The 23,454-nt window shown below is 46.0% G+C and overlaps 1 protein-coding gene, 1 non-coding gene and 1 pseudogene across 21 annotated transcripts in view; 2 read left to right on the forward strand and 1 right to left on the reverse strand.

Annotated features, from left to right (window-relative positions):
• Positions 1–23,454, forward strand: part of LOC105486477 (growth regulating estrogen receptor binding 1) — a 159,739-nt gene that overhangs the window by 63,384 nt on the left and 72,901 nt on the right. For 11 of the 20 annotated variants that reach the window (XR_011611459.1, XR_011611458.1, XM_011749359.3 and 8 more), the window contains exons 2-4: positions 10,263–10,419; positions 16,117–16,236; positions 20,189–20,365. Coding sequence is in view for 18 of the 20 variants with exons in the window: in XM_011749359.3 (XP_011747661.2) it covers positions 10,263–10,419; positions 16,117–16,236; positions 20,189–20,365 (454 nt within the window). In the remaining 2 variants the exon portion in view is untranslated. Of the gene's footprint in view, positions 1–10,175; positions 10,420–16,116; positions 16,237–20,188; positions 20,366–23,454 lie in introns of all 20 variants that reach the window. The other 9 variants (XM_071076241.1, XM_011749352.3, XM_024794294.2 and 6 more) reach the window with 1 other exon arrangement.
• On the forward strand, positions 14,845–15,019 carry LOC112427529 (U2 spliceosomal RNA; annotated as a pseudogene).
• LOC112427516 (5S ribosomal RNA) lies at positions 15,314–15,432 on the reverse strand. Its single transcript, XR_003019127.1, has one exon. It is a non-coding gene; the product is annotated as a 5S ribosomal RNA (ribosomal RNA).

The raw sequence follows: 23,454 nt of genomic DNA on the forward strand, positions 1-23,454 counted from the left end.
GCAGTGGCGCATTCTTAGCTCACTGCAACCTCCGCCTCCTGGGGTCAAGCGATTCTTGTGCCTCAGCCTCCCGAGTAGTGAGGATTACAGGCGCCTGCTACCACGCCCGGCTAACTTGTAGTTTTAGTAGAGACAGGGTTTCACCATGTTGGCCAGGCTGGTTTCGAACTTCTGACCTCAGGTGATCCACTCGCCTCAGCCTCCCAAAGTGCTGGGATTACAGGTGGGAGCCACCGTGCCCGGCCTGCTCTCGGGTTTCTTTGTCTGGCTAGAAATGTTTCTTTTTAGATGAGGCTACAAAATGTGCCCCAGGCTGGAGGGCAATGGCACGATCTCAGCTCACTGTAACCTTCGCCTCCCAGGTTCAAACGATTCTCCTGCCTCAGCCTCTGAGTAGCTGGGATTACAGGCGCCCGCCACCTCGCCTGGCTAATTTTTGTACTTTTAGCAGAGATAGGGTTGCATCATGTTGGCCAGGCTGGTCTCGAATCTCCTGACTAAGGTGATCCACCTGCTTCAGCCTCCCAATGTGCTGGGATTACAGGCATGAGCCACCACACCTGGCCAATCAGCAGCTTTCTATGGCAGCTCCCCTTTTGGCAAAGCACCATGATGAGAGAACCCAAGGCAATCCTTTTCCTAACCCAAAGTTTTGAGCATGGCTGGACAAGTGAACACCATTTTTAAAAAGCAACTTAAAAAAATGCATCCTTTTCTGAAAGAAAAGGGATTAATCTTTCCAATGAATCTTTGCTTTCAGTAAAGCATACTAAGGGCCATCATTGGACATTCTAAAATTGTTCCAAATGTGTGACCTTGGACAAGTCACCCGGCCTCAATTTCCTAATGTGTAAAATGAGAACCACGTTACCTGAGTTTTAGGACTGTGATGAAGTAAAGTTACAAATGGAAAGCAAGAAAAATCTCTGCACAAAGTAGTCCTGACAGCAGCTATTGATTGTTTAAAATGTTTGGGGTTTGTGTTGCTAAAGAAAATAACAAAGATGGCCAGGCGCAGTGGCTCACACCTGTAATCCCAGCACTTTTGGAGGCTGAGGCGGGTGGATCACCTGAGGTCGGGAGTTCAAGACCAGCCTGACCAACATGGAGAAACCCCGTCTCTACTGAAAATACAAAATTAGACGGGCATGGTGGCGCATGCCTGTAGTCCCAGCTACTCGGGAGGCTGAGGCAAGAGAATCGCTTGAACCTGGGAGGTGGAGGTTGTGGTGAGCCAAGATCGCGTCACTGCGCTCCGGCCTGGGTGACAGAGCGAGATCCCATGTCAAAAAAAAAAAAAAAAGAAAGGAAAAGAAAAAAGAAAAGAACAAAGATGTGAAGACAAAGAATGCTTTTATATCCCATGCCCCCTCCCTTCATCTGCAAAACCAAGACAATAATACTTTTGTCATTGAGCTGTTGGAAGAAAATTTCCTGGCACATAGTATATAGGAAAGAAATACTGGTTTTCTTATTCTTCCATTCATACTCTCTTTCAGTAAATAAATACACACATATATATGTATATAACATATGTCCTTACTGATTTATAAGAACATGGACCACTTGTTTTTATATGCTTATATGTGGTTCATGTATGCATGAAAATATTATTTGCGTTGTAAAATATATACACACATAGTTGAAGTGAATAGATAAATTAGCTATAAACTGAAGTTTTGATATTTTTTATGTGCTCACTTGGGATACATGTTGTAACATACAAGCTCTGTAATAGGGACCTTACCAGCTTTCTCATGTGGTTCTGGGAGAATAGGTAGAACCTGCTCTCGAAAGAATTGCAGGACTTTCTTGGCTCCCAGCATGATGAAAAGCCTGCCATGCTCAGGAGCGCGTCTCACTTTGTGTGTGAATGCGGGCTTAGTCTCTTTAGGCCGAGTCTCTAGTGCTGTCCTTTAGAACTTCAGAGGAATGCTTTAACTTTCGGTAAAATCAGGAAATGTCTTGTCACTACTAGAAAAGGCACCAGAAAGTAATGATAATACAGATTTATAACTCTGAAAATGAGGATGTCTGAGAATTTTACATTCTGCTAGTTTAAACTTTTTTTTTTTTTTGAGATGGCATCTCACCCTGTTGCCCAGACTGGAATGCAATTTTGCAATCTCAGCTCACTGCAATCTCCACCTCCTGGGCTCAAGTGATTCTCCTGCCTCAGCCTCCCGAAGAGCTGAGATTACAGGTGTGCCACCACGCCCAGCTATGTTTTGTATTTTTAGTACAGATGGGGTTTCACCATGTTGGCCAGGGCGATGTCGAACTCCTGACCTCAAGTGATCTGCCTGCCTCGGCCTCCCAAAGGGCTGGGATTACAGGTGTGAGCCACCGTGTTCGGCTGTGCCAATTTAAATTTCTTAACACTACTTTTCCTGGAAGAGAGTCTTTGGAGATGGGCTTTTAATTCCAGACCAGGCACTAGCTGTGTGTCTTCAGACAGGTCCAACCTTTCCAAACCTTACTTTCTTAGTTTCTTCATATGGGATAAAAGTAGGGAGAGAAGTATCTAGAAGACAGGGTTGTTGGCAGGATGAAATTAGATAATTCTTTACAGGTGTCCTTCCTTTGCTGTCGGTCTGCAGTCTACCATGAGCTTCAGCTGTTCTTCTACTGAGCTTCCTTATAATGCCTGTCATTCCCTTCTTGCCGGCCTTTCATTTATTTTTAAAATGTAACCATCCTTTTTTCAAAAAACATAAATATGCACACAGTCTAAAAAGTTAAATTATAAGCTTTAAAATGAAAAATGAAAATGAAAAACCTATTTCTACCCCAATTCCTGCTTCCTAGAGACAACCATTTTTAAATCGACAACCCTGAGATTTTGCATTTCAGAAAATGTTTTGTTTTGAGATTTTGAGAAAATGTTTTGTTTTGAGATTTTCAGAAAATGTTTTGAGATTTTGCATTTCAGAAAATGGGTTCACTCTACTCTCGCTTTGATTATTATTTTGGTTGAGTATTCTAGGTAGGAAATAATTCTCCCTCAAAATTTTCCGGGCATTATTTCGTTATTTCCTAGTGTCCAGTATTGCTTTTGAGAAACCCAAAGTCTTCCTGATTATTTTAAGCCCTTGAATGTGACCTGTTGTTTCTTCACCTCTTTATCTCCAGGGTTCTGAAATTTCATGGATGTGCCTCCATGTGTATCCTTTTCATTTGTTGTGCCGGGCTCTTGATGGGTCCTTTAAATCTGGAAATCTGTGGTTTTCAGCTCTGAAAAATATTCTTCGGGAATATCATTTTCTCCTTTTTCTTTTTTTATTCTTCTAGAACTCCTGGGCTTCATGGATTGATCTTCCAGTTGCCTTTTTTTCCCCCACGAACCCCCAAAGAGCTTATTTTCTAATAGAATAAAGATATTAAAAGGAAACATTAAAACCTTTTCTCTTTGTGGGTATTTGCTGTCTGATTAGTCCTTTCCTAGGTAATGTCTCAGTTGTCCCACTTTAAGACGAAAAAAAGAGAATGGTTAAATGTGTAAATAGGAGCCACATTAATGAAATGTTTCAGAGTAGCCTTCAGCATGGCCAAGAGTAGCTATTTTTCTCTCATTTTGGAAATAATATGGTAGGAAAATGACATTGAAAACTACTGAAAAAACTTCGGCTTCATACTGTAGTTGTCCTGTTATGCAATAACAAAATCATTTCAATTTTCTTCTCTTTTCCATTCTTTGTATCTTGATCTTCAACTTTGCCTTGTAGCCCTTCTACTAAAGTTTACATTTCTGTTATTGTTTAAACAGTTTTTAAGAATTCTGTCTCGTTTTCTCCACGTTTACGGTTCTTGTTTTGTGGATACATTCTCCCTCTGAAGATATGAACTGTGGCAGATGTGTTTCCTTTGTGGTTTTTGTTTGCTCTCTTTTGTCTCTTTGTTTCTTTTAGTGTCTTACATTTTATGTTTAAGGATTTTCTCAAAAGCCTTGTGATGCTGATGATCTTCGGATGTCTGCTTATTTTTAAGTCAGCATAGAAAGTTGCTGATTGGCTGGGTGTGGTGGCTCACGCCTGTAATCCCAGCACTTTGGGAGGCTGAGGCAGGTCGATCACCTGAGTCAGGAGATTCGAGACCAGCCTGGCCAACATGATGCAACCCCGTCTCTGCTAAAAGTACAAAAATTAGCCAGGCGAGGTGGCGGGCGCCTGTAATCCCAGCTACTCTGAGACTGAGGCAGGAGAATCGCTTGAACCTGGGAGGCGAAGGTTGCAGTGAGCTGAGATCGTGCTATTGCACTCCAGCCTGGGAAACAAGAGCGAAACTGTCTCAAATAAATAAATAAATAAATAAATAAATAATAAAATAATAAAAGAAAGCTGCTGGTTGACTGCTGGACCTCACAGAAGGTGCTTAGATATGGATCTGTTATACTGAGTACCCCCAATTTTCAGTATCTGTCCGTCCTTAAGCATGACTGTACTTTAGGGGAGCCAATGGGAGAAAAGAAATGAGAGAAGGGACATTGCATCATTTGAGTCAATTTCCCTGTTTTCACCCCTGCATCTCATACCTGTGGCCAGCTATGTCCAAGAGTCAGATTCTCTTTGGTTTAATTTGTCCTGAGTAAACTCCCAGACTTCTGCAGAGAAGGGGAAGGGGCAGCTCGGGAAGGGAGAGAGAGTCCTCCCATTCTTCAGCCCTACTTTTCACCTTGTTGCCTGGAATTCCTAAGCCTTCTCTGGGTTCTGTACATTTGAATTGGTTTGCTTCTCAGGATGCCTCACCAAATTCAGGACTGGGCTTTAGTTCTGACTCTTTCCAAGTCTAGCCCTACTTCTCCTCTGCTTTGAATATGCTAACTTTTGTTGGCATATCTTGTCTGCTGTGATTTTCTCTCCTGTCTCTTTGTCTTTGGGTGCTTATACCTGCACATTCCTTCATTGTCCTTTTAGTGAGGTTTTGAAGGGACTAGAGACAATGCATGTTCTCCATCTGTCCCATTTCACCAGAAGCCTCCTCTCCTTTCTTTGTCCCTGCCTTTAATAGTTGCTTATCTTCCTTGAAGCTTCTGCCCTGCACTTATTCTAGTTGAACTTCAACTCAACCTAAAAATTCTCATTCTACCCGAGTCCTCTAAAGGACACAGACTTACCAGTACCATGGGAGAAGAATAGCTCAGGTCAATGTCCCAGCCATCTAGAGCATGTTGAGATAGCTCACCGTTGCCACTTCAAACTGACCTGGGTCAGTTGGCTTCATCTGGTCAAGCCCGTGGGTGCTTCTGGGATCAGAAGGGCCAGTGGAAGTTAGGTCCTGGTGCTGGGATTCGAACTGACATAGAGCTGTATTTGAGGTTGATTTGGTGAAACACACCCACATCTGATCACCTCCCATGAAGCCCACCAGGCAACCAGTTGCATCTCCATGTACAGAATTTCCAAGCAACTTTTTGTGCCTCACTCTTATCAAAGGTCCTATTGAAAGAGTATCCGCCCGGCCTCCTGCCTGCACGTCTTCCCTCCAGTTTTATCCCAATCAGTTCTGTCTGATTGACAGGCATTTTCTTTACTATCATCAGTCTCTAGCTCTGCGGCTCCAGGGAGTGACTGTCACCTATACAATGTCTGATTTTCACCCTTGGGTTTGTTTTTGTTATTCTATCACTATGTCATCTTGTAAACCATTTACTCTTAGGCAAATGAACTTCTTTCTTTTTCTAGAGTATGTCTGTTCCCTTGGAGTTTTCATGCCTTTGCACTCTTCTGTCCTTTCCGCAAATGCTGTTCTTAGTTTTTTTCCAAAAATATCCTATTCAACCCTCCTGGCCTGCTTCCGGTACCAGCCCCATTGACAACACAAGTTCTCACTGATTTCTCTCCACTTTTAAGTTGTAGTACTTATGGACAATAGTGCTTTTTTTTTTTGTCACTTGTCATTTATAATCTGAAGTTCTTTTCCTGTGAATGCCCAGATTTAACTAGAAATTAATGATCATGCACTGAATATACTGTGTCTCTCTTACTCTCCATAACGAACAATCAATTTTTCTAAGTGCCCATTTTACAGATGAGAACACCAAGGCCTGGTGATTAAACCACTTTGCGCCGGGTTGCACCTGCTCTTTACAGACCAGTACAGCCAGGCTTTTCTGCATTAAGGTGAAGGCTGTGGTTTGGCCATCATCACTGCCCTGATGGGCACTGCTTCAGATTCTGTAGTTGAAGAGCATCACACACCAGCCTTAAGAGAAACTGGTCCAGGCCTTGGAATGCAGGCGGTGGATGTGATGTGTTAGGGCATGGAAGAAATCCCACAGGCAGTTTGCAGACTTCAATAACTGCAGCAGGGGTCTAGCAAAGAGACCATGGACAGAGAGCCAGTGGTCAGGGCCGGGCCAGGGAAAGAAGGACCATCCCAAGGAAGCCTTTTGTAGGTGTTGTCTCCATGTGGCGTTTGGGAGGATTGAAGCTTTAGTGTTTGACCCTGAACTAGGCTCTTCTCTTTCTGGGTCTTTAGTTCTCCACTGGTCAAATGCAAGATTCCAGTGGGTCAAAGAGCTCCGGATGTGCCTCCATGACAGGCCTGGTCTGGCCCGAACCTTCCCCACCCGGCAGGTGTGGCTTTGCAGTCAGGGCCTGTCTGTAAGATAGGGCCCTGCCATGGTATCTAGAGAGTCCCCACACTGTTTGGTTGTGGCCACAATGGAATAACAAAAAGAACCACAAATTTTAAAACTGTTGCAATGCCTCCTCATTCTTCTTTAGTGGTGTGTACTTACTGTTCTGATGTCAAATGCATCATTAGATAGGGAGTGGTACTCATTTTTCCTTTCACTATTTATTTACAGACATTAAAACTTTGATGTTTGTTTAGGGCTATAAAATAAAGTTTTAATTTTGTGAGTGTGAAAACTTTACTGGGCAGGCGTGGTGTCTCATGCCTGTGGTCCCAGTACTTTGGGAGCTCTCTTGAGCCCAGGAGTTCGAGACCAGCCTGGGCAACATGGCAAAACCCCATCTCTACAAAGAATGCGAAGATTAGCTGGGCGTGGTGGCATGTTCCTGTAGTGCCAGCCACTTGGGGAGGCTGAGGTGGGAGGATAAGAGGTTGCAGAACCGAGATCATGCCACTGCACTCACTCCAGCCTGGGCAACAAAGTGAGATCCTGTCTCAAAAAACAAACAAACAAAACCCCTACTTTTCTATGCCATGTTGTTTTTTGCTTCTCACTTTCTCCATCTTTCTCTTCCCCATTCTATTTCTTTTCTTTCTTTTTTTTTCAGCAAGCATTTCTGCAGGCTATGTATCTCTAGATTCAAATGTATCATTTATAAAATGGGCTTCATCATACCTCTTCCGTGGGCTACCATGTGTGTGAAGTAGGGAGCGTGCCCAGTGTCTCGCACACAGTGCCTGGACAATGGATATTACTTTGCCTTCTTCGTTTTTATTGCCCCGTCTACATCAGGCCTACATGTCCCTCCGCTGCTGGGGTCTCCTGGGTGCCAGTCAGCTGTGAGGTCAGCTGAACAGGACCTTGGGCAGGGAGGGTCTGGATGCCCCGATGTGTTCGTTCCGTCAGGGGACACGGTTCTGCAGGGGCTGCATATAAAATGAGTCCGACTTAAAACTTCTTCCTGTGTGCCTTAAGCTCTGTAGACAAAGATGCTATGGAAATAGAGGGCATTTGGGATGTTATTAGTTGGCGGCAGCTTTAAACATACCACCCTGAGTTGAGAATAATGCAGGTGTCCCCAAATGTGGCTGGCAACCCCTCAGTCACATATTAAAGTCTGCAACAGATCAAGAAAAAAGGCAGACGAGAGGATCCTGCAGCCTCTTCCGCTCTCTTGTTAGGTTACTCCGGCTGCTGACCTCTCTCTTTCAGGAGCACTTTGTTGGGGCTAATTCCTGAAGCAATCCTCCCACAGCTCATTTCCCCAGGCTATAAGCAGAGGCTGACCAAGGGGCCCTGCGGTCAGAACTTATTGCCACAAGCAGGAAGTGGTTAATGCCTTCCATTTACTTTTAGTTGGAAGAGGAAAGGCTGAATCTTCCTTACAATAGGGGCAGGAAATCAACGTGACTATACCAGTTATTATACCTTCCGGAGGGAAAGCAGAGCTCTTTCAGGGCACCAAGGATGACATCTTGAAGCTACTCTGCCACCAACAGAACAAGGACGAGGGGAATTTATTACACATGGCTTGAGTGAGAGTGAATGGGAGATCTCTGCTGGCTGGTGAAGCCAGTCGCAACACGGGCGTGTGTGCAGTCATTGTAGATGAAGGCAGGAAACTGCCATTCTGTGGTCATTTCAGTGCAGGCATCTGGTGCCATTTTGTAAGTCAAATGCTACTTTAAAGATGAACAGGATAGTAGACAGGAGACATACAAGGATATAGAACAGTTTGAATAATCTGATCCATTTCCTTTCATCCCTTGTCGAGTTTACGAATGTCTTTTCTCATATCTGGAAAACTCCAGCAGGTATATGGCAACAAGAAACCCTTAATAAGTTTCAAAAGTAGAGTTTCTAAAGACCACAGTCTTGATTATAATCTATTAAAAACTGGAAGTAAATAATATGAAGCTGAACTCACCCCCCCCCCGTCACCATCTTGACTGTTTAAAAATTAAACACACACTCCTGTATAATTAACGGATCAAAGAGGGAATCAGAGGGAAATGATAAACTGTTTAGAAAGAAAAGAAAAGGAGAACACTTCACACTAAACCTTGTACCATAGCAAAGGAGGTGCCCAGAGGATAACATGTAGCCTTAAATGTCTTCGTTGTTAATGAAGATGAAAAACAAAGATGACAATAAAGTAACTATTTTGAAAAGTTTGAAAAAAGTACAAGTTAAACCAAAAGGAAGTAGAACGGAAATATAACAAATAGCTAAATATAATGAAATAGAAAGTAAATGGAAAACATTAAGGACATATACACATTTAAATGCCTGTTCTTGGGAAGGACTGAAAATAGAAATTTAACCATATGTATAATCAGGGAGAAATGTCGGAACAAATATCAGCATTTTCACTCAAGGGAAGCAACCATTAAAATTATTCTAAAACCATTTGCAAGAGGGTTGAGCAAAATGCTTATGTCAAGGAAAAGAAAAAACCAATAAAAATGTGTATTATAGTATGATTATAATTATGTGAATACAATCTCCCGTCCCTTCCCACCTGCAAGTTGTGCAAAGATTTAAGTCTAAAACAATACATCAAAATACATGAGTGGGAATGAAGTATTGATTCATGCTAAACAGATGAATCTTGGAGACGTTGTGCTAACATTAGATAGAAGCCAGTCACAAAAGACCTCGTACTGAATGATTGCATTTATACAAAGTGTCCAGAATGAGCAAATCTATAGAGACAGAAAATAAATTAATCATTGCCTCCAGCTGGAGAGGTTGGAGGGTTTCAGAATGATGGGTCTGGGGTTTCCTTTTGGGGTGATGAAAGCGTTCTAAAATTGATCTTATGATAGTTGCAAAACACTGTGAATATACGAAAAACCATTGAGTTGTCTACTTTAAGTGGTAAGGTATGTGAATTATATCTCAAGCTGCTGCAGAAAAAAAATCACAGTGATTCTCTGTGATTTTTGGGGGGATAGAAAATAAATCTCTTGGGGGATAGAAATGTCAGTGATTTTCCTCGTTTTCCCACTCCTCTGTGATTTCCAGGTTTTCCAGATTTAATTCTGTATTACTTGAATCATGGAAACATTTAGTAGATTAAAAAACATTTTAAAGGAATGAGAATAATCAGCCTTTTACCAGCAAAGACAATGATGGGAGACCTGCTAGCCTATCTTTCGGGAAGGTGGGGGGAGGCCAGCTCCTCTAATCCTCAAATCTGGGAATGGTTGTGGTGGATTGCTCAGTTGCCGTCACTTACAAGAGTGTCGGAGGGCCCATTCGTCTGCAGGTCATGGAAAAACATCATTCGTCTGGGAACTCTCAGGGGCAGGACCACATCTCTGGGAAAAGTGGGAGTCCTGTGAAATCTGGGGATGGCAAAGAGGCACCTCTAGTGAAATATTCTAAGAGGTGTCAGGCTCTGCTGAGTGCTAAATTAGAGAAAGCTGTTACTTAGATAACTTCCTGTAATTGCCCGGCAGTAGCTGCAGCTGAGGACAGCCGCCCTCTCTCGGTCTCTGCTGAGCGGAGGCTACATGGCCCTTCCTCCTTGCAGTTGTTTCACCTTCTACCTTGCGTGGAGTCAGACTGTTGCACCGAATCTGAGATGCCATTTTAAACAGAAGACTCCATTCTCTTGAAGATGGGAAATTCTTACGCTGGACAGCTGAAGACGACACGCTTTGAAGAGGTCTTGCACAATTCCATCGAGGCATCCCTGCGGTCCAACAACCTGGTGCCCAGGCCCATCTTTTCCCAGCTGTACCTGGAAGCTGAGCAGCAGCTTGCCGCTCTAGAAGGTAGGAGATGCACATTGCTTTTATTTGTGTATTTCTTTTATTGTGCACAGTTAGTGTTAGCACCAGAACTTGAAACTGTTTTCTTTATGTAGAAGACGTTGAATCTAGCAGAAAAGAATTATTAGAAAAAGAAAATTGTGTACAAGTTCTTACTTTGGCTAAAATGTAAATAAGTTTCAGCCGTAAAGTTGCAAGAAATAAAATTTTCATTGAATCAGTAGGAGAAAGGAAGAGGACAACTTGTTCTCAATCGGTTGTTACTTATGCTCTTATTAGAAGGTTTGACATTTTCACTTGGAAAAGCAAGAAATTTTGACCCTCAGCAATATATTCCTTCTCTTTGTCCTGTGATTTGTGGCTATTATCTTTGCAAAGTAATAGTAGGTACGAGAACTCTTAGAAACTTTTAAAAACCAAAAGCAAACCCTTATAAATTTAATATATGCCAGGAATAAAGAACTAAATTCTCTTCAGGCATGGGGATGACTTTTTAGAGTTTATTTAATTATGCAGAGAACGAAATGATTATTTTATAAGCCATGTGTTTTCGTGTCAGAAGTAACCCCTCAGCGATCCATAGTATGACATCGCTCTGTTATGGAAGTTCTTTTTGTAAGTTGATGTCTTTGAAGTTACCCGCAGACTTCTCTTAGCTATTGAAGTGAAAAGGGGGCTATGCTTTAAAACAAAAATTAATTAACTAGAATTAAAGAAGAAAGCACTCAGTGAGCCAGGTCTTGTGCTGGGGTGGTCTTGCTGTGCGTACGTGTGTATGTGGAAGGGGATGGTTGGGTTGGAGAGAATTGCACCTAGAGAAAAACGAGGTGTGGAGGTCTTGTCTTCAAGGGGCCCCACACTGAGCTTGTGTGAGATCTGATAGTTCCTTATTCTAGCAGGGAGGCATTTTTGTGTCATTGTTTAAAACGTCCGTTACTAAATTCACCTTGCAAATGGCCCCTCTAAACCCATGGAAGAACTGGATCTGGGTCTGAGAGAAACTAGACTGTGGTCAAAACCATGCATTAGGAAAACCAAGAATTCTCTGGCATTCACATCAAAAGCATCGATGCTTTCTGGCATGGGAGACGTGACTGATTTTATGGGGAGCTGAGGAATGGCTGGAGAGTATTTTATGGACTGTTTTTGGCCAGTTGAAAGACTTTGGTGGAATATGAATTACCTAGTCATCCTCTACCTCTATAGTATTGAAGAGCTTTGTGGCTAATGATGTGTTAGTAATAGTGATACTGATGGTAATGTTTATTTGAATGATACCTTAAAATCCACAAAGTGCTTTCACCTCACAAGCCGAAGTAATTGAATTCTGTGATTTGGGAGGATGGAAAGGTGGCTTGCTGGAAGCTTTGAGTGACTGAGCAGCAGTTGCACACGCAGCTTTGGCCAAGCTCTGAGATAAAAAGGGGACAGACAAGGGGTTGAGTAGACTCAGGGCTGCCCACAGTGGGAGAGAGGAATAGAAAGCCCTTTGAGGATTCCAAATCAGCTTTCCCTCCTGTTGAAAGATCTTGATAGTTGCTTTCTGCCCACCTTTAACTGGGAGGCTGTGTCTGACATTCCGACAGCTCAGGGTGCCCTTATCTGCTGTTGGACATGTGGCACTGTGCAGGGACAGCACTGAGGCTTAAACCTTCATTCCTCCGGTGCTGTGGTTGAAGGTTCCCTGCCAGCTGTCAGTCGGCTTGTCCAGCTCCACGTTGCTGTGAAAACTGGACCAAGCCCTGTGATTTTCCCATTTGTCCAACACACAGAAGAGAGAAGTCCTCCGAGAGTTTGGTTTTCTAGTGCGGGAAAACAAGGGGGCTGAGGGGGCTGGTGGGAAGGGACAGATTCCTTTTGCTTTGCTAAATGTCACCCTAAACCCAGCACTCAGCTAGAGCCCCTGCTTCCTGCATAGTCAAACCTGGCGCAGACAGGCTTATCCAGGCCACATCTCCTTGTGTCTGTTTGTCAGGGTTTCTTATCTCATTGCTGGCCTTCCTCAGGCAATGACATTAAAGATGGTTTTTATGACCGGGGTGCTGGTATGCTGAACACCCCTTGATCTGTTACCATTTTATGTATTTGTGAGGGGGATTTAGCAGGAGTCTTATTACTTTGCTCTTTGAATTTGGGCTCTTAACCTACCACCTCCTATAGGGGAAAAACCCTTTATACATTCTTGACTTTTTTTTTAAAGGAAAGAGATCAACAAAACAGACACTGTCCAGCATTTTGGGATAGGTATTTATTCATTAAACAGGACATAGGTAAAATCCTGTAGTGCCACCCACTTAGAATGCCATAGCGTTTGTGCTCATGGAAAGAAAACACAATTGCATGTCAACACTGAAAGCAGTAGCCTTGTACGGAATGGAGGGAAGTGGTGCTCCAGGGCCCCTGGGTTCCTGTGTTTTGTTATTAGGATTCTAAGCTCCCAATCCAGTTGGTTTTGTCTAATGCCATTTTAGAGCTCTCGTCCTGCCAGGAGACCTGGGTAAACACGTCTGGTTTCGTCTGCTCCCGGGCAGGAATGTCCCCTCGAGCTTGTTGCTAGTGGATCTTCCCATCACAGCCCCTGCAATATCTGACGTAGACCTTTGACCTTTAATCCTGCTTTCTTACTGACTGGATTTTGAGCTCTTTCTTTGACCTTTTGAGGCTTACGACCCTCTTCTTTCATGCCTTCTGAGAGTCTGAATTCCTGTTCTTAGCAGCTTAGCAGAATCACGTGCAGGCATTCCCGGGTGTGCCCTTTGCTGCGACGGTGCGGGCCTTGGGGGCTGCTGGTTTTAGTTTTCCTGGGATTGTGTCTCCCTTATTTCACTGATAGCTGGTGTGTGGCATCCCCTCTGAGCCTCTATGGTGCTGGCTTAGAGACCAGAGTCGATTTTGCAGACAGAGTCTTCTGTGTCCCCAACACGGAGACCTGTTCTGCATTGCTGGAGCCTGGGGTCTGGGCATGACTCTTTACACCTTCTGCTAAAACCACGCCTGCTATTTTTAATGCCAGGAAGAAAGCATCCGAAGCAGGCTCAAGAGTGTATCTCCTTCCCCACTCCACCTCTGGGTAATCTCCACACAGCCTTCCTACCACCTCTGTGTCCTCTAAGCCCAGGAAGACTGAGACATCAGGAATTATTGAGTCACTTCCTGCTGTGACCTTCCCAAAGTCATGGTTCCCACCTGCTGGAAACGTTCAGCTTCTTCTGTCTCTTGTCCCACAAGCCCGTTTGAAATGGTAGCCGTTGTGAGGCTGTGTTTCCAGTATGCTCTACTGTTTAAACCACATCTGGAACATCCCGTGCAGCTCTGAGGGCCGTGTTTTTCCACGTAGACCATCACAACTCCAGGTGACCTTAAGGTTTGTCTGGATTAACCACCTCATTTTAAAGAGGCAGGATCAGATGCACAGAGAGGTTAAGTAACTTTCCTGCATCCACATAGGCAGTGGCCCAGGCTAGTACAGAAACCTGAGTTCCCTGATTTCCAGTCCAGTCTCTTGCTGTTACACATGATTTCATCATTAACCCAGGTTGCTTAGCCCTCTGGATGGATGGATGGTGTTAGAGCCAAGTTAAGTGAGGGTTTGAGACATGACAGCAAATAAACCAATACTGGAGGAGAAGACAAAGAAATAAGAAGTGGGCCAGGTGCCACCACCTATAATCCCAGCATTTTGGGAGGCCGAGGCAGGTGGATCACCTGAGGTCAGGAGTTCGAGCCCAGCCTGACCAACATGGTGAAACCCATCGCTACTAAAAATACAAAAATTCTTTGGGCGTAGTGGTAGGTGCCTGTAATTCCAGCTACTTGGGAGGCTGAGGCAGGAGAATTGCTTGAACCCAGGAGGCGGAGATTACAGTGAGCTGAGATCGCACCATTTCACTCCAGCATGGGCGATAAGAACAAAAGTCCGTCTCAAAAAAAAAAAAAAAAAAAAAGAAAGAAGAAAGAAGAAGTGAAGAATGCCTGTATCCTAGCCCAGTGTGTTAAGGATGTTCATAATGACCCTGTTCCCTGAAGAACTCTGTATGCTATTTATTAAATGATATTTAAAGATAGAGAAGTTGAGAAAGATTTTTACTCCGAATGTCTAACTTACAAGAAGTTGGTAGGACTAAACTTCAACAGCCTGAGATCCTGCCTTCTCCAGCAGTACTTAGTGAATAAGGTACGAATCTGTGTACCCAGAGCCACTGGGCTGCCCAACAGAGTCATACTTAGCTTCCTTGTGGGGTGCCTGGAATACAGGGAAGAGCGAGGCAGAGGCCCTGCCTGCTGGAGCTGAGGGTTCATTTCCCTGTAGTGACAGAGCGCAGGCTCGGGGAGTGGCGGGATTTCCATGGCCACCTCTAGGCTGTCCTGACCTGTTCAACAGTGACCATTCCTTCTGAAATATTATTTCCCTTAAAAAAAGCTTCCTACATCACTTCTCAGCCTTTTGGCTAAGATCAAGTGTAGTATCTGTTCTTATCAGTTTAAAAAAAGCTTCCTACATCCCTACCGTACCTGACCCTGTTCTAGAATGGCTATTTGTATGTGTGTGTGTGTTTGTGTATCTAGTAATGTTTACATGCATTCTTCCCTTGGGGATATATATATATATTTTTTTTAAGATGGAGTTTTTGGTCTTGTTGCCCAGTCTGGAGTGTAGTGGCGTCATCTCGGCTCACTGCAACCTCCGCCTCCCAGGTACAAGTGATTCTCCTGCCTCAGCCTCCTGAGTAGCTGGGATTACAGGCACGCACCACCACGCCCAACTAATTTTTTGTATTTTCAGTAGAGACAGGGTTTCATCATGTTGGCCAGGCTAGTTTCGAACTCCCGATCTCAGGTGATGCATCTGCCTCGGCCTCCCAAAGTGCTGGGATTACAGGCTTGAGCCACCGCGCCTGGCCTACAGCACCCGGTATTCCCAGGCAGTCTCTCATCCAAGTACTAACCAGGCCCGACCCTGCTTATCTTCTGAGATCAGACAAGATCAGGTGCGTTCAGGGTGGTATGGCCATAGACAATGTGCAGTTTGACAGCTCTCTTGTATTGTGTGAAGCTGTTCATACTACCTATATTTTGTCTCCCAAATGAAGCAGTGCGGGTTAGGGGCGAGAGCATCAGCGTTGGCATCACACATGGCTGGAAATACGCAGGCCAGGCTGCTTAGCACATAGTGGAGTAGCCGTAGGCCAGTTGCTGGATCTCTCTGAGCCTCCGTTTCCTTTTTTGTAAAATGGTCTTCCTATGACACTATGGTACCCTCTACACAAATATCTTTGGAATGCTACTATGTCCAGGCATTGCGCTCAGTCCTTGTCAGCCAGTTCTTCACATATTAAACGTCTAGCGTATGTGCAGCTGTGGCAGATGGAAGAGAAGTGAACTTGAATTTGGAGTCGTGAGGTCCAGGTCTGTGTGCAGTGTGACCTTGGGCGAGTCATCCAACCTGAGCAAGCCTCAGCTTTTTCCTCTAGTAAAGAAGGTTGATAAAACCCGACTGACAGAGTGTTTGTAAGGACAAGTTAATTCCGAACTAGCTAGACTTGCTGAGTGCTTGTTAAGGATGGGTAGAACCCATTCTGGATTAGTCCTGTAGGTCCTGGGCTTGTTAAGCCTGAGAATCCAGGCAGAGGAAAGGCCCCGGGGGAAGCTCTGAGGCCGGACAGCAGCTGCCTTGCTCATCACTCTTCTTCCCCCATCTAGGTGGTAGCCGAGTGGACAATGAGGAAGAGGAAGAAGAGGGAGAAGGAGGGCTGGAAACAAACAGCCCCCCAAACCCTTTCCAGCTGCACCCTCCGCCTGAAGGATGCTGCACCACAGATGGTGAGCCTCTGCCAGCCCCTGGCCAGGCAGTGCCTGCTATGCTGCCTGGAGGCAGTGGCCAGGCCGGTAACTGAGCCTGTGACTGTGTGTTGCAGGGGTCCTCCTTGGTCTTCCTCTTTGCTTTCCCTGAGGTGTGAGCTATGCCTGTGGGCCCCCAGCAGGTGCTGGCCCGGCCTGCCCTCCTGAAGCGGGAGCTCCAGAGACACCATGCTGGGATGCTAAGGCAGGCCTCTGTGCTGCTCTTTGGACAGCCTCAACTTGACCAGTGGTTTGGGAGCCAGACATTCATTTTTCTGTGTTGGTTGCTTGGAACCTAGAGTACATTTTCCCTACTCAGGCCTGTTTGCCCAGCATATTGAACTCAGAAGTGATTAGGAGGAATAATCAATCTTTCTCTTTCTCTCTCTCTCTCTCTCTCTCTTTTCTTTTCTTTCATCTTTGACAGAATCTTACTCTGTTGCCCAGGCTGGAATGCAGTGGTGCAATCTCAGATCACTGCAACCTCCACCTGCTGGCTTCAAGCAATTCTCCTGCTTCAGCCTCCCGAGTAGCTGGGATTATAGGCACATGCCACCATGCCTGGCTAATTTTTGTATTTTTAGTAGAGATGGGGTTTCACCATGTTGACCAGGCTAGTCTCAAACTCCTGACCTCAGGTGATCCAACTGCCTCAGCCTCCCAAAGTGCTGGGGTTACAGGCGTGAGCCACCGTGCTTGGCTGGAATAATCTTTCATACCCATCAGTATGTCAGTGTTGAACAGGCGGATACACATAATCTCAGGGACCCTGTTCAGTCAGTAATGGTACAGTTTCACTGTTGAGGAACAGAGGCCTGGGGATGCTGGGCGGGTGGCACCTTAGCCCTGTGCTAAGAGCTTGTGCTGTGCACTCAGAGAGGCGTGGGGCAGACCCCTGACTCTGACACCCATGCACCACACAACCTCTTTGCTAATGAGTTCATCTGTCCTGACACCATGCCAGTCAAACGGGGAGGCCAGTTAGCGGTGAGAACATCACTTTGGGCATCAGACACAACTGAAACATGCAGGCCGTGCTGCTTAGCAGATAGTTGAGTAGCTGCGTTCCAATCACTGCCTCTCTCTGAGCCTCCGCTTCCTTATTTGTAAAAGGGTTTACATAGGACACTGTGGTACCCCATACAAATATTTTTGGAATGCCTACAATGTCCAGGCATTGTGCTCAGTCCTTAGTTATTTAAGATAACTAACTGGTTATTATTAAATTAAGCAGTAATTGAAGTAATTATTGAACTCTTTGCTCTGGATATATGGAGATAAAGGGGATGAGAGATCCCTGTTTGATGGGAGCTATACAGGGAAGTGGACACTTTGCACGCAGTTGGGAGCAAGCAGGGGTGCATGGAGCAGAGGAGGGGCTCTAACGCAGGTAGAGAGTTTTGGGAAGGCTTTCTGGAGGAGGTGGCCCTTTGGGTTTTGGAGGATTAGTACGAGTCAGCCAGGAGACTGTGGAGGGCTTGGAGGAAGCTGGGAAGTTCCAGACAGAGGGAGCAGCATTTGCAAAGGCTTAGTCAGGTGAAATTACAGCTCATTTGGGGGAACTGCTAACAGATTTTTTACATAGGGGCCTGAGGTGTGGCAGAGCCAGGCTTGGAAGAGTGATGAGACTTGGTGTGAAGGCCCCGTGTGTTCTGCCTTGGGGTCTGGACTTGACCCTGAGCATGATGACTGGGAGGGGAGGGACTCGGCCCTTGCTGGGCTGCTCTTCCAGGCAAGGGGAAGGCAATATGGTGTCTCTTAGTGAGGTAGGTCTTCTAGTGTCTAAGTATTTAAAAGGCCACTGAATTAAATGGTAAGAGGTAAACCCTTCAGCTAGGCATGGTGGCGCAAGTAGTCAAGTCCCAGCTACAGGGAGGCTGAGGCAGGAGGATTGCTTGAGCCCAGACTTCGAGGCCAGCCTGGGCAACATAGCAAGACCCTATCTCTTAAAAAAAGAAACAAAACATTAAGAGGTTAAACTCTCCAATGGTTATTATATTTTCACATAATTTCCAAATAAATACAGTAAACACTGTAACTACTCATGGCCTACATCCCTCCAGCTCTTCAGAAGTCATGGACCACACCAGGCTGGGAGGGACCTAGGTCGGAGAGTTAGGGGACCTCTGGGAATTGATGTTGACCTCAGGGAATTGACCTCCCTTCCCCAAGCCAATGCAAGGAACTGCCCTGTATTAGTCCATTTTCACACTGCGGATAAAGACATACCCAATATTGGGCAATTTTCAAAAGAAAGTGGTTTCTTAGACCTACCGTTCCACGTGGCTGGGGAGGCCTCACAATCATGGTGGAAGGTGAAAGGCACATCACATGGCAGCAGACAAGACAAGAGAGCTTGTGTGGGGAAACTCTTCACTATCACGAGAAAAGCGTGGGAAAGGCCCACCCCCATGATTCGATTACCTCCCACCGGATCCCTCCCACAATATGTGGGAATTGTGGGAGTTACAGTTTAAGATGAGACGGGGGTGGGGGCACAGCCAGACTATATCATGCTCCAAACCTAGGAGTCAGCTTGGCCTCCCTTCCTGGTCCACCTCTCTGTAGCTTGCAGCAAATCACCCAAGCTCTCTGAGCCTCAGTTTCCCTATCTTCAAAATGGGAACAGCCACACTTTGCTGCAGGTGATGAGATGAGAGCTTTGCAGAGCCTGCCTCTCCAGTGCCTGGCATGTGGTGGTCCTGGCCCCACGCCTGCCAGCGTCTCCCCCACAGGTGTTGCTTTCTTCTGCCCCCGCCCAGCAGCACATGGGAAACCACGGAGCAAATGCTCAGTGAGTGGGGAAGCCCTGCACGCAGGAGCAGTCTTCATGATGTCCTGTAGCGCCCTGCTGGGAAGGCCTTGGCTCATCGGGGCTCCCAGAGAGGTCTCAGTCGGGAGTTAAAGCTACAGGGAGCACAGGAGATGGAGCTAGGTGTGCCCTTACCTGGGACAAGACCCTGGAAAAGGCTTATCCAAATTAATCTCAGCTGGCTCTCTCTTTTACCTTTTCCCCCAAATATTTGTAGAGATGTATTATTTGAATAGGAAATTTACAAACTCTAAAACGCAAAAGGTTCCGAAGGGCATGGAATGAGAATCTCTGTGCTCTCGGCCTGCTCTGTGCCTGTGTCCTGGCCACGAGTCCTCCCCACCGCCCCCTAGAGGAAACCAACGCTATCAGATTCTCAGCCTTCGTTTTTCATGATGGCCTCTTTCTCAGCCCCCAAAAATGCAGCATGTAAGAAACATCAGAGGACCCTCAGTTTCTTAAGGATTTATCTTGTATATGTTTCCATTTGCCATCATGTGTTTAAAATTTCTTCCTGTTGAGCTTCATTTGCACATTAATGTGCATTACATGGTGGCACCAATAGACAAATAATGTGTGACCTGTGTCGTGGATAACTATGATTTTGTATATGTGTGTGTATATATATGTGTGTGTGTGTGTGTGTGTGTGTGTGTGTGTGTATATATAGAGAGAGAGAGAGATGGAGTCTCACTTTGTTGCTTAGGCTGGAGTGCAGGGGCACAATCTTGGCTCACTGCAACCTCCGCTTCCCGGGTTCAAATGATTCTCCTGCCTCAGCCTCACGAGTAGCTGGGATTGCAGGTGTGTGCCACCACGCCTGGCTAATTTTTGTATTTTTAGTAGATGGGGTTTCACCACATTGGCCAGGCTGGTCTTGAACTCCTGACCTCAAGTGATCCTCCTGCCTTGGCTTCCCAAAGTGCTGGGATTACAGGTGTGAGCTACCATGTCCGGCCAACTAAGATTATAGTTTTATCTCTCAGGATTAATTTTGAGGTCAAGCACACCCAGAGATAAGGGTTTCTCCTGAGCAGACCCAGAGCGTTTCCTCCCTTTGCCCCTGTGACCCCGCTTCTGGGAAGCCCTGGGCAGTGTGTGAGCCCTGTCCACCCCTCCTAGGGTTCTGCCAGGCCGGGAAGGACCTGCGCCTCGTCTCCATTTCCAACGAGCCCATTGACGTCCCTGTGGGCTTTCTCCTCGTGGGGGCCAAGTCCCCCAGCCTACCGGACCATCTCCTGGTGTGCGCCGTTGACAAGAGGTTCTTGCCAGATGACAATGGCCACAATGCTCTTCTTGGTAAGTTCTGCTTTGTCCTCCTCTGTGGCTCTTTCTGCACTGGGGTAGAGCAAGGTCAAGGGAGGTCACAGCGGGGGGTGGTGGCAACAGAGGGACCATCTTTGGGACCCCAGGTGCAGCATGCAGCCCTGTTTATGTTTTTTGGTAGAAGAGTTCTTTGTGGAATGGAATGCAAATGAGATGCATTTACAGTATGACTGCATCCCTGCAGAAAGCTCACCATTTAGCATTCATTTTTCATACATTTATTCTTCAGACCTCCCTAAGTGCCCGCTTGTGTCAGGAATGGGTGACAAACCCTGTCCTAGACAGTCTCGGAAATAGCCTACAGAGGCAGAGGAGAATGAGGCTGAGTGTGTTGCTGCCTCCAGAATGTTCTGTCCTGAAGGACTGCCAGGCACCCTGTATCTGTTTTCCCCTTTGGTTTATCACTCATCTCTCAAGACATGGTCTGTTTGCTTGTTTGCTTGTTTGTTTGTTTATTTATTTTGAGATGGAATCTCTCTCTGTTGCCCAGGCTGGATTGCACTGGCACTATCTCAGTTCACTGCAACCCCCACCTCCTGGGTTCAAGCGATTCTCATGCCTCAGCCATCCAAATAGCTGGGATTAGAGGAGCACGCCACCACACCTGGCTAATTTTTGTATTTTTAGTAGAGATGGGGTTTCATCATGTTGTCCAGGCTGGTCTCGAACTCCTGGTCTCAAGTGATCTGCCCACCTTGGCCTCCCAAAGTGCTGGGATTACAAGCATGAGCCACCACGCCCAGCCAAGAGGTGGTCTTTATTATCCCAGTTTTATAGGTGGGCTTGTATCTGTTAACTTGCCCAAGGTCGCATGAGTAAAGGGGACAGAGCCAGGATTCAAACTCAAGTCCTCCTGGCTCCAGATTCTACCTGGTACCATCCCACAGTCAAGGTCAACATGGGGTCAAGATGGGGGAGCCGCCGCTTTCCCTTCCAGCCCTGGACACCACTAGCCTTTGATCTTTCCAACAACCGTTGGCCCACTAAGGCTCTGAGTGCAGAGCTGGGGCCAGGCCTTGCCAAGCCTGGCTGCCTTTGCTCATATGATGTAATTGAGTTCTTACTGTGTGCCAGGCCATCCCTCAGCAGGCTCCCCCATTGTGGAGTAAAATCTAGGGACACCAAGGTGTGGACTGAGAGCCCAGGGATCTGGGTTCCTGTCCTGCATCTGCCCACAGGTCCCTGTGTAGCCCCCTGGGCTTCTGTGTCCTCATCCATGAAGCAGGGAGGTGACTTCCACATGTGCCCTGGCCCTTTGGCTGTTCTCATCCTGTGACTGTGGCTCCAGCCCCCTCCATCTGGCCTGCCTCTTTGGAGGCAATCTGGGCGGGAGGCAGGATTGGTAATGATCCACTTCAGATGTAGCCTCAGGAACAGTCTTCATGCAGAGCAAGTTTGATTGTGAGAATTTATGGGAAAAACTTCTAGATTGAAAACCCCCACAATTTCTTACATATTTTCCATGGGTATAGACATTGAAGCCTACAGTTTTGCACTTGATACGGCCCCAAAAGCTGGGAGGATAAACTCACTCCATGGGTAGTTATTGAGCACACTTTACGTCTGAGGAGCTGTGCAAAGGATGAAAATGGAGAAGGGAGAAGAAATGAGATGGCTCCTACCACAAAGGCACTGGGGACACACACGTGTGTGAACTCCGACACAAGGCAGGTGAATGTTCGCTGGAGGGACAACACCACTAGACAGTGACGAAGGGGAGAAAACATTTTGGCCAACTCTCTTGAGGCAGGCTCATGGACTCACTGTAACCAGTTCTCTAAAACAGAATCATCCCAGGAAACCCACTCTAGCAAAGAAGCTGATGGAATCATTCAATGACAGACTGAACGCTTACGACAGTCGCCCAGGATGAAAGTGAGTCCGGGAGGCCGTGCCTGGTGGCCGCCTTAGCGTTTGATCTGGCAGTGGCCGGGGATTCGTCTGGATTCCACCACTTTGTGACTGTAAAGGAATTGCCAGGGCAGTAAATCAAGGAGGCTCTGCCTCTTGGCCTGCAGAGACGAGGATCTTTCAGTTCCTCCACCACCAGCCAGTAACAGAGCCAGCTCATCGAGGAGAGGAAGTAGGAGCTTTGTTAATTGCTTGCCAAAAGCCATCTGAAATGGGTGACAAGGCCTGGTTGGTGCTAACCATCACTTTCTTCTTTTAATAAAATAACTTTATGCTCTCAGCTTGCATACTTAACACTGTTTAGGTTTCCTGCAATTAAGTCTGATGGCTACACAGGACAAGGTGGCGCCCTCCAGCCCTGCAGCGGCAGAGCTCAGTGCTTTTTAGTGATCTATAAAATACAGGCTGGGGAATACCTTGGAGGAAGCAGCAGTATTAGGAGACTTGTTTTAGTGACTTTTAATCAACTCAGGTATTTTATCTGAAAAAGCTGAAAGATTAAAATCTAGGTGTTTGTTTCAGTTTATTGCCCGGTAATTTATCTAAATGAGTTGACAGCTCAGACATAAAGAGGGAAAACATATCCCACTAGATTGTTTTTTTCTTAGATGGGAGTAAACGAGTCCTTTGTTCATTCAGCAGGCAAAGAATTCAGCATGCATTTACTGAGTATATAACCTGAAACGAAAGCCTGGACCTTCAGTTACGTCTGGGGGCAGGGTGGGGGGATGCAGGCACACCAAGAATCAGCCTAGAAATCCACAACAAACAACTCTGTCAATAAATCTTACAATACATCCTCGTGCGACATGGTCTACAGAGAGGGTAAGGTGCTCCGGGAATCGGAGGGGCCCAGTGAGGATGGGAATGGGAGGATGTGGTATCTGAGTTGGGCCCTGAAAAAATGAGTAGAATTTTGCCAATTGGAGAATAAAAGCAACAGAAACCAAACACTAATAGCAGGTGGCACTTTTTGAGCATTTATCATGTGCCAGAAACTGCACGAAATAAGTTAAAATAGCCAATGTGGTGGGTCTGTTATTATCTAGAGTTATATACAGACATGAAAGCACAGAGAGGCTAACTGACTTGCTCAGGGCCACCCCGCTGTTTGAACCCCGATGGTCTGGCCCTGATGCCCAGGTCCTGGA

Source organism: Macaca nemestrina, chromosome 13, assembly GCF_043159975.1.
Source record: "Macaca nemestrina isolate mMacNem1 chromosome 13, mMacNem.hap1, whole genome shotgun sequence".
Classification (NCBI taxonomy): domain Eukaryota; kingdom Metazoa; phylum Chordata; class Mammalia; order Primates; family Cercopithecidae; genus Macaca; species Macaca nemestrina.